This window comes from Monopterus albus, unplaced genomic scaffold, assembly GCF_001952655.1.
Source record: "Monopterus albus unplaced genomic scaffold, M_albus_1.0 scaffold1.1, whole genome shotgun sequence".
Lineage (NCBI taxonomy): Eukaryota > Metazoa > Chordata > Actinopteri > Synbranchiformes > Synbranchidae > Monopterus > Monopterus albus.
The window spans coordinates 975,465-985,896 of NW_018127881.1; the positions used below are offsets into that span (position 1 = coordinate 975,465).

Consider the following 10,432-nt stretch of genomic DNA (forward strand, 5'->3'; position numbering starts at 1 on the left):
CTGGTGGTGTGTTTGAAATAGAAATAATTGCATATAAACTGAAATGACAGGCATTTGCCATATAGCACACATATATTATTAAATAATTTCCTAAGTCTATGAAATGAAGTGAAGCCAAACAGTTTATTAAGATTACCACTACTGGCTCCGCCTATGTTAGGCAGATGCCGGGGCAACACACCCTTTAAAAACTCTTTGCTGCATTAGCTTCCATTCCCGATTTAGTTTTACAGCACCAACCTTGTTGCAAGACTGTGGGACTGTGTGTGCTAAAAGAAGCACCTTGTCTCTGTCTGCTGGTTTTTACAGGCGCTGACCTGCAGACTGTTGCGTTCCACACTTGCCACCCTGAAGCTGCTCACTGTTTGTCTCCATCTCCCTCTGCATGTTTACTCAGGACTAACAGATGTCATGATAGATGATCCTCTCTTTTCACGCCCTCTGCATGTTTTTTTTTAAACTAGTGAAGCAAATGCATGTGGTTGCTTCTGTTCAGGTGAAATGTTTGTTACGATGTGTTATTTTTCACAGTGCGATAAGAAAATTGCACCACAATCTGGTCATGAAGCAAACACATCTCAAACCCCTTCCACTTGTTCATTCCTTTGCTTTATCTGATTATATGCAAGCACATTCCTTTACACACACACACGCAGATATACACATTCAAAATGTGCACACACACACACAAAGGAGGAGACGCTTTAGGCCGTAAATCTCATTAATGTCCACCTACCATGTTTACAGACTGCCTCCACCAGAGGAGCAGGATTGTGAGCCTCATGGGACTTTTGGCAAAGTCCAATACATCTTCTTCTGTAATCACTATAACCAGCCTTTTTGCTTTTGTTAGTGGACACACACAAGCATTCCCAGCCTTCCCATAGCAAACAGCACACAGGACATTTACACCAGTCATGACTTTGGCATAAAATCAATAGTCACTTAAACCACACATTTCATTAGTAAGTAGGGTGGAACATGCTACTCTGAGCCCCATGTTAAATACTTACCCCTGACCCTTCCTCCTCCCCCCGGCGTCCTTTTTATTCTTCTAGGTTTTTCTGTGGACTCTGCCATGGGGATAATGAGCCTTGGGGAGCTGACGTTCGTAGCTGGTGCACCCCGGGCCAATCACATAGGGGCTGTGGTTCTGCTGAAAAAGGACAACGTGTACCGACTGGTGCCACAGCACATTTTCTGGGGGGAGGAGCTGGCGTCCTCATTTGGGTACTCAGTAGCTACGACTGATCTAAATAAGGATGGGTGAGGAAATACTGAATGTAAAGGCAGTCTTGATGAACATTATACAACAGATAATCAGCGGTGGAAGACATATTCAGATTATTGAATTAGTAGAAGCAGTATCCATATTATTTACCTATTTGAACAAAATGATATCACAGTAAAAATGTTACATTGAACGTAAAAGTCCTGCATTCACAGTGTTACTCAAACACAATTTTACCTGTGTAAAACAGACATACTATCAGCAAAGTGTATTTAAAGAGTCAAAAATATAAGTACTCATTAGGGAGATTGGCCCTGTCACTGTTACATTTCTAAATTACTGGAGAATTGTTATGGATGAATGTTAGACGTTAACAGTAATTTACTGTAGCTGGCTGAGGTACACATACAATTACTGTGTTACAATGCATCATACTTTAAAAGTTGATCATATTTTCAACCCTTAATCTGAAAATGAACTATGTCTGCCAAATGAAATGTAGTGGAGTAAAAAGTATAATAATAATATATTTACTTCTGAAATATAACAAAGCAGAAGTATAAAGTAGCATAATGTGTAAATACTTCAGAAAAGTAAATACCTTCAAATGTAAATATACTTAGTTACATTTACAAGGGGTGACTGTAAAGGCGATAATTGTAATTCTGTTTATTTTTAGCTGGACAGACCTGATTATAGGAGCGCCTAACTTTTTTGACCGTAAGGCAGAGATTGGTGGAGCTGTTTATGTGTACCTGAACCCTTTTGGCCGCTGGAATGATCAGGCTCGACCCATCCGTCTCAATGGGACATATGACTCCATGTTTGGGATGGCAGTCAGCAGTGTAGGAGATCTGGACCAGGATGGATATGGAGGTGAGAAAAATGTTTTCGTCATCACGTGGCCTACAAAACAAGAGAGTGAATAATGGCCCCAAGGTTTTTGTCAGACCCCAAGACAGTATTTAACGGATGTGTACTGAGTCTAGACAATCATGTATTTTAAATTTGAATCCAAGATAAGATAAGACTTAAGGTTTATATTTAAACCTGAAGAGTTACTATTAAATTTTTTTTCTAAACAAACTATTAGGTAAATTTGCTGTAACTTAACTTACCTCACCTAACATGGAGCAATACAAATGTAAAAAGTCTCCTCATTTTATTATGATTCTGTTAAGGTTTTGCTGAGTAGGGCCCAAATTGCAGACACAGGCCGAGAAGTTGCTAAAACAGACTTTTAATAAGGGAACAACTGACAGAGCGACAATACTGATTTTCAGTTCTAATAAAACCGCACACCAACCAATCCTGTATCTGTATCAGATATTGCTGTGGGTGCACCTTTTGATGGCGATGGCAAGGTTTTCATCTACCGAGGCTCCGATGCTGGAATTGAGACAAAACCTGCCCAGGTGAGTCATGAGTCTTATGAGGGGGGTGAGTAAACAGTAGAAAGGAAGGGTAAACAAAAAAAGAAATAAACAAATTGATTATGAGACTGAATAAATGAGAGAATGATAACTTATCAGTTCCTTATCCCATCAGGTGTTGGATGGTCGTGACTTTGATGTGAGACGTTTTGGATATTCCATCTCAGGCGGTTTGGATATTGATAATAACCATTATCCAGACATTGCGGTGGGCTCTCTCAATGATTCGGTGGTTCTTTTCAGGTGAGAAAAGTAGTTCAAAGTTATTTAAACACCCAAATGTGATCCAGTCCGATTTGGAGCCCTGTGGCCCTATGGTTGAATTCCATATATAAGCAGTCTAGAGACACACAATAAACCCAAGTTCAATCAAAAATCTTGGATGCTTCAAATCAATTTTACCTTAATTTTGTCATTATTTGTTATGTCTCCAGCTCAGTGTTTTTGTGTCCCCCCCCAGGTCTCATCCAGTCATTCATGTTATCAGAGTGATCTCTATTAACCCTCAACACATTGATCTGGAGCAACACAACTGCAAAGGCAGAGATGGAGTCTGGTAAGAACTGATGATGTGACAAACATCTAAACACAGATTATAAAATTTATATTATTTACTAAAGAAGGATTTTTATCTACAGTTTTCTGTAGAATTGAATTGTAGTTATAAAAACCATAATACAGATAATTAAATTTTTACTGTCCGCCATCTGCTTTTTTTTTTATTTTAGTGTGGAGGTCAAGATCTGCTTCAGCTTTACAGCCCACCCAGAACACTATTCACCACACATTAGTAAGTCACACTCAGTTTTCATACCATTTTTGTTCTTCATGGTACTTCATGTCATCCTCAGATGACAGCAGTCACTTCTATTTATCTGAGGAGTAATATCACACTATCATAATATGAGTAAATCACAGCTGTGTAATTCTGTAATCCCTTAGATGGGGCCTTATTATATGCACCATAGGACTCTGTGAGCACTCTGTGTGTGTCGTGACATTTCAATCCTTCGCTATCTCTATGCATCATCCCCTTTTTTTTCTCCCCTCAAGCCCTGGTGGTCTGACATTTCATTCCTTCGCTATCCCCTTTTTTTCTCCCCTCAAGCCCTGGTGGTGCGCTTTGAAGCTGACACTGAGCGTAGGAAGTTGGGCCTACCACACCGTGTAAACTTCCTGGGACGCGATTCCCGTGACCCCGAGTATACCCAGACAGAATATGTTGAGCTACATCATCAGCGTCACCTTGCGTGCACTACTGCTGTCTTCCAACTCCATGTCAGTTAACTTAAATTTGTTCATGTTGTCCAGATTAGAATTATCAGATGTATTGTGGAGTTCAATTTTTTGGTTCAGTTTGATGTAATTTGGTAGTTTTTGGTCTTAGCTCTAGACTGTTATTTTACTGCAGTAGCAGCAAAACATTGTAAATAATGCTCAAATAAGAGTTGTTTATTTGATAATATGACTTTTCATACTGAGTTTTGGTGCACAGAATACTGTACTTTCCCTTTCATTCAGTGTTTTTATAAATTGATGTCAAATTTAGCTAAAATCACTCCCCATGTTTCTCTACACTACTTCTATGAACACACACATCTTGTTTACCTTAATAATTTTCAGAATCTTTGTCCACGCAGGAGAACATCCGTGACAAACTGCGTCCCATCTCATTAGTGATCACCCATACTATAAAGTCTGTGCCACCCCGCAGACACTCTGGTGCCAAGAGGCTGGAGAAACTGATGCCTGTATTGAATGTTTCCCCTTCAAATACACTGCACTCTGAGGTCTGTAACAACAAGGAGCTACAAGTATTTTACAGTCTGCCTTGATTTTAATGAGCATCTCCTACCAGCAGATTACTGTAAGAGCAAGCTGAGGCTGCGTGTAAAACTTCATATCAACTGTTATTTCTGCATTTGCATGCTGACGTGATAAAAACACATTTAAGCATTATCATTCTACACCATTTAATTTGGTATTCAAGACTTAAAAGTAGATAGGGTGATTTTACACTTACAAGCATGACTTCATATCTGTTCACATCTATCTTGCCTCACATCTGTCCCTGAAGGTGAACTTCCTGAGAGAAGGATGTGGCAGTGACAAAATCTGCCAGAGCAACCTGAAGCTGAGCTACCAGTTTGGAACACGACCCCTGAACTCCGACCTCTTCACCCCTCTGCCAACGTAAATATCTGCCAAGCGTAATCTGTGGTAGCTGCTGGATTGGGCATTGCCTCTCAACCTACACACCACAAATACAAACAATTATGTGTATATTTATTGTTTGTTATTGTTGAGGACACATTCAGAACCTTTACTTAGTTAAAGCACTAACACCAAATGGTACAAAATAGTCTTTTACAAATAAATCCTGCATTGAAAAGATTAAGCAAAAGTGTGCATGTATAATCAAGTATTAAAATCAAAGTACTTAATACCAGAAAATAGCCCATGTGACTGCTGCACTATTATGCACCATTAGATTATTATTAAGCGTGCATTAATGTAAAAACAACGCTTTAGTACAAGCACCTCAAATTTTTAAGCAAATGTACTTAGAGTACACCACTAGTAATAGCTAAACTAACGGTCATTGAATCATTTATTATGTAGCTCAGTCTTTCAGAATAATAACTTTTGGGTTGCATGAATCATTTATTATGTAGCTCAGTCTTTCAGAATAATAACTTTTGGGTTGCCAGAGTGTGAAAAGCAGAAGAAAAAACAAAAAAAAAAACATGATGCGTGTTTTTTTACATCTCCTGTCTTATAAAAATGATATGATGTGAGATTGCCACTCAAATAATTGTGTGCTTTACTTTTGGTTCTACCCAGCCTTCAGAGAATGTTGATTGGCTGTGTGTTGAATATTTTTACTGACAACTGTAAATGTGTGTTTTTATCTCCACCCCGTTCTCTCTGGCTTCCTGTAGAGATGAGGATGATGTGCAGGTGTTCTCCCTGTCAGACCAGCGGCTGGTGGTGCTGGAGATTACTGTCACCAACATGCCCTCTGACCCCCTGCACCCTGAGGAGGATGGGGATGATGCCCATGCTGCTCAGCTGCTTATCTCACTTCCAGACACTCTGCCATATGCGGGCGCAAGGGTCCCACCACAGGTATGGGTCCAGGCGCAAGGGTCCCACCACAGGTATGGGCTAAGGAAAATTAAATAGATTTTTAGAGATGGATTGGTATACCAAAAAATTCTATCAACTTCTGACAGACAATTTGCTTTTATAAATAATGGAATGATAACAGTTGATCTGTGTGGTGGAATTGTGCTCTGCTTGTCAGCTTTTGCTGATAATATTTGCCCGATATGTTGACTAACTGTAGATGAGATGTCAAGCAAACCAGAACGGCTCCCAAGTTGAGTGTGACCTGGGAAACCCTGTCAAACGAGACACTAAGGTGAGAAAACAAAACAAAATCTGCTGTACATTCTCATTACCAAATCAATTACACTTTTAGTTGAAATCATTTTGACCAGACTGCATTATTATTTTAGGACTTTAAATCTACTGTGCTAAACATTAACAAAGACATCAGCAGACAACCTTTTTGTTTAGTTTGTGTAATTATTTGGTATTGGTTGTAATAAATAATTGTTTGTCTCTCAGCTGACATTCTCCATCAACTTGAGCACATCAAATATTACCATTGAGACCACCGAGTTGAAAGCAGATCTCTCACTGTCAACGTAAGCCCCCTACATCTTCTCTGGCAATGAAAAGTCCAAATGACGTCATGATAGACTAAGAGTTTATTTCACACACCTCGTGCTTTGATTATTTAATTGTGGATATTTGACCTGTTCAGATCAAACAATCCTTTCATGATCTTGATGAACAGTGTGTGTTCATTGTGTTGTCCTCAGTATCAGCGAGCAGCCGGACCTGACCCCAGTCACAGCGCTGGCTAAAGTTGTGATAGAGCTCCCTCTGTCTGTCATTGGGTGAGTTAGAACTGTAAGAGTGTTTATACGCATCAGTGCCTTTGGACACCTGTTTTATTTTTGGCTAGTTTACTTAAGCCCTTAACATGCAAGTATAACAAGTATAAGACCATTTATCATTGTAAACAATGCTCTGACCTAGTAGGTGTGTATGTAGTTGTCTTACACATCGACTTAATCCTGTTTCCATAGGCTTGCTCGTCCTGATCAGCTGTTCTTCAGTGGGACTGTGAAGGGAGAGAGTGCCATGACTAGTCTGGAGGACATCGGCAGCCCTGTGGATTTTGACTTTGTGGTGAGGAACGAGTGTGTGCGAAGGACGCTCATGTGGGTTTTCTCTCTACATGTGTGTTTTGTTGCCATGTGGACATACTGTACAGGAGGTTAAAGGTCTGTCAAGCTATCTGTCAAGATGTTTCTACTGTCAGTATACAGTAATTAATCAGACTTTCAAAAAATCAACCAAGAAAGAAAACTGTCAGTCTTCACAGCTTCTTTGTATGTATTTCTTCTGTCAGGTTGCCAATCCTGGCCAAGCTCTGCAGACGTTTGGTTCAGCCTTCCTAAACATCATGTGGCCTTCTGAACTGGCCAATGGGAAATGGCTTCTGTATCCTGCTAGCTTGAAATTTCAGGGTGACGCAGACACACGCTGCACTTCCACAAGTGATTTGAATCCTCTGAAGCTACAGAGCTCGTCACCCGCAGAGCGTCCACAGTCTGGCAGTCACAGGGTAAGCAGAACAGTACTTTTCTCACTCTTGTAAGAAATGCACTTATTTAATACCATTCACAGATCTAAATCCTATAGGAGCAATATGAACTAGGAATGTGGGCATTCTGACCAAACTGTAGTTTTTAATATAAATTAAATGTAGTCATTTTTAATATAAATTGGCTGGAGCCAATCCCAGATGACGCTGGGTGAGAGGTGGGCTACACCCTGGACAGGTCGCCAGTCTATCACAGACCTGACATGTAGACAAACAACCACATACACTCACACTCCACCTGTATGAATGCATCACTTTCACCAGGATGGGAGAACACGCCGCTCCCACCCAGAGGATGAAGGTCAAGGCAAACCAAAGGGCAACATGGGACGGACCACCCCAGCTGTGGCAGCTTCAGAGAGACGCAAATCACTTAAACTGGTAAGAAGGGAAAGAACAGAGAAAGCAAGAGGAGAAAAAATACAGAAGGAATTACACATGAACCATGAAAGGAGAAATAGGTTATTAATAACCTGCTAGTGTTTTAAAGGCAATTAAACTAAAGAAAATATGCAGACTTTGTTGCATTTGTTTTTCACTGCTTTTGGAGCTGCTTATGTCAGTTCCCAGTTCACCTGAAAACACAATGCTCAGCTGTCTCTTTTCCTTCCAGGACTGCCTCTTGGGGTCGGCACGTTGTATTCTGTTCCAGTGTCCTCTCAACAGTCTTTCTGGTCAGGCCGTCCTCAAGGTTCACGCCAGGTTGTGGAACAGCAGTTTCATAGAGGTAAAAAAAAAAAATCCTGTCATTGTTGTATCTCAGTTTCAGTTTCAGTCCAACTGTTACACTGGACACGCATTATTGTGCTTGTTCTTTCTTTTGAGATGGTGCTTTTTTTTCTGTGGTTTGACTTATTTCCACAATATTCAAGTTGTCTGCTTATTATTATTGTTATAATTTTTTTTGCATGGATATTAGCATCAACTTTGTGCATTACTCTTATTACAAATTAACTAAATTTCCCCTTAAGCGTGAAGGTATACATCATGTATACTTGGGTTCAACCAGAATGTATGATTGCAATTTACTGGTTAATCTTAGATTGCTGTGTGTTAGCTAAAATAAATTAAACTTGACATGCCTGTAACAACAGTTGGCACACTATATCCAGATAAGATATGTTATGAAGTTTAAGCACATTATACTGAAGAACAAAGCAAAACATCAAACAGCTAAATGTAAATTAAGCTTTAATGGTTTCTGTCTCTCAGGATTTTGCAGCAGTTAGTGTTCTGGAGCTGCTGGTCAGAGCAAACATCACTGTGAAGTCCAGCATCAAGCACCTGGTCCTCAAGGATGCTGCTGCCCAGGTACTCAGCGCACATTGCAACTAGCTTCCAATATAAAGGATTACAAATCTAATATGGTCTTTTCTACTAGTACTAGTGGACAAATATAATGAAATACCTTTTACACATTATTACCCACAAAAATAAAACTAACAAAAATGAATGTTTAGTATGCACATTTTCTAAACTCCTTTTAAATGTGTCATGTATATACACATGTATAGGTGCTTTTGGAACAGAGGAACTTTATCATAGTTCTTACAGCTATTGGAAAAAGTACCCTCCTTTTCCAGGGGAAGGATAATAGCTCTTACAATGCCTTTTTGAGGGACTTTTTTTTAGCTCTAACTTCAGGGTAGGTAATCTCCAAATGCAATAGGGACCACGCACATGTACATTAACTGCAGAGGTGCTAACAGTCGCCCTGCTTAGTATTACGTCACTTGGCAGTGCAAATGCAAACAGAGAAAAGCTTGTAAAGGTGTGTAGTTCTTGGAGGAGTCCCTAGAACTGATGGGTCCAAAAGCAACTTATATATCAGTCTCTAGCATGATCTCATATTCCTTTTAATTTAGTATTAGAATGCATCCTCCTTTCCTCTTCAGGTTCCAGTGATGATCTACCCTGAACCTGGTCTTGCTGACCAGTACCAGATCCCCTGGTGGATCATCCTTATAGCTGTCCTGGCAGGCATCCTGCTGCTGACTCTACTGGTCTGCATACTGTGGAAGGTAACACACAGAATACCAAACCCTCAAGCATCAGATAACACACAGAACACTATACAACTTCTTCACAAGTATTTTGTAATAATAAAAATCTTCAAGGTGATACAGTGACATAAACACCTGGTTTATGTCAGCAGATAGCTTGCACATTGAAACTTGGTGTGCCCTTTTAGGATTCCTCTATAGGAAATACAATAAAAGCAGTTCACTGGACTGTAAGAGGTCCTAGAGTTTCCATGGCTTTATTCCTGTCACTTTACCATCACTCAGCATTTTCCTTGGTATTTCATTTTTTTATGTACTTTGTTTGTTCAGTCCTATAACTATTTTAGTCCTTTCAGCTCACTCCCATCTGTTCCTTTCCTCTTTAGTACTTGTGTTTTTCCTCTGTGTCTCACTGCCTTTCCTCTTAACTCTGTCTGAGGACTTGCACTTTATTCCATTTTTCATTGTTTTCCTGCTTCTCCCTGTCCTACCTTTTCCAAATTTTCCGTGGTGATCTGGTGCCCCAGTGTGGGTTCTTCAAACGCAGTGAGCGGCGCCGATACTATGAGACGGAGTACTACCACGCCCATCTGGGGGTCCAGCCCTCGGAGGTGGAGAAGCAGGCATCAGAACTATAATATAAAAACATTTCATTCTGGCCTGTTCTCCCCTCCCCTTCTCTCTCCAAGCGGTAATTCTCACCACAGCTGCTTTGTTCCTCGACCCACTCTTGTGTGGCTGATGATGTTCATTACAGTATGAAATATTTGCACATTTTGCCGTACATTATCACAAAAATAAAGACATAAGAATACCTGGGATGGTGGGTAACTGACTGCTTGCTAAGCCCAGCTCCCATTAGTTACTGTTGCTGCATTTGCATGGCCAGATTAACCTCCTAATCAAATCTAAACTAGAGCTGAAATGATGAATTAATCAGCAATTATTTTGATAAACAAACTGAAATGCAAAAATTTCAGTGATTCCAGCTTCTCTAGTATAAATATTTCCAGTTTTTTTTTTT

The 10,432-nt window shown here is 40.0% G+C and overlaps 1 protein-coding gene and 1 long non-coding RNA gene across 5 annotated transcripts in view; one reads left to right on the forward strand and one right to left on the reverse strand.

The window, feature by feature from the left end:
- Nucleotides 1-10,432, forward strand: part of itga7 (integrin, alpha 7) — a 32,289-nt gene that overhangs the window by 18,456 nt on the left and 3,401 nt on the right. For 2 of the 3 annotated variants that reach the window (XM_020595535.1, XM_020595615.1), the window contains exons 6-24: nucleotides 1,059-1,266; nucleotides 1,911-2,107; nucleotides 2,558-2,646; nucleotides 2,780-2,907; nucleotides 3,125-3,220; nucleotides 3,393-3,454; nucleotides 3,773-3,942; nucleotides 4,305-4,454; nucleotides 4,742-4,857; nucleotides 5,607-5,793; nucleotides 6,014-6,088; nucleotides 6,298-6,377; nucleotides 6,555-6,632; nucleotides 6,825-6,927; nucleotides 7,151-7,366; nucleotides 7,670-7,786; nucleotides 8,019-8,132; nucleotides 8,618-8,716; nucleotides 9,301-9,426. In XM_020595535.1, the coding sequence (XP_020451191.1) occupies nucleotides 1,059-1,266; nucleotides 1,911-2,107; nucleotides 2,558-2,646; nucleotides 2,780-2,907; nucleotides 3,125-3,220; nucleotides 3,393-3,454; nucleotides 3,773-3,942; nucleotides 4,305-4,454; nucleotides 4,742-4,857; nucleotides 5,607-5,793; nucleotides 6,014-6,088; nucleotides 6,298-6,377; nucleotides 6,555-6,632; nucleotides 6,825-6,927; nucleotides 7,151-7,366; nucleotides 7,670-7,786; nucleotides 8,019-8,132; nucleotides 8,618-8,716; nucleotides 9,301-9,426 (2,411 nt within the window). Of the gene's footprint in view, nucleotides 1-1,058; nucleotides 1,267-1,910; nucleotides 2,108-2,557; nucleotides 2,647-2,779; nucleotides 2,908-3,124; nucleotides 3,221-3,392; nucleotides 3,455-3,772; nucleotides 3,943-4,304; nucleotides 4,455-4,741; nucleotides 4,858-5,606; nucleotides 5,794-6,013; nucleotides 6,089-6,297; nucleotides 6,378-6,554; nucleotides 6,633-6,824; nucleotides 6,928-7,150; nucleotides 7,367-7,669; nucleotides 7,787-8,018; nucleotides 8,133-8,617; nucleotides 8,717-9,300; nucleotides 9,427-9,935; nucleotides 10,406-10,432 lie in introns of those variants that run through there. The other variant, XM_020595704.1, reaches the window with a different exon arrangement.
- Nucleotides 5,808-8,069, reverse strand: LOC109957771 (uncharacterized). Of its 2 annotated transcripts, none has more exons than XR_002274596.1 (3): nucleotides 7,981-8,069; nucleotides 7,644-7,783; nucleotides 5,808-5,832 (listed from the first exon to the last, which is right to left on the reverse strand). It is a non-coding gene; the product is annotated as an uncharacterized LOC109957771 (long non-coding RNA). The 2 variants fall into 2 exon arrangements; XR_002274593.1 differs by lacking the exon at nucleotides 5,808-5,832 and adding an exon at nucleotides 6,639-6,859.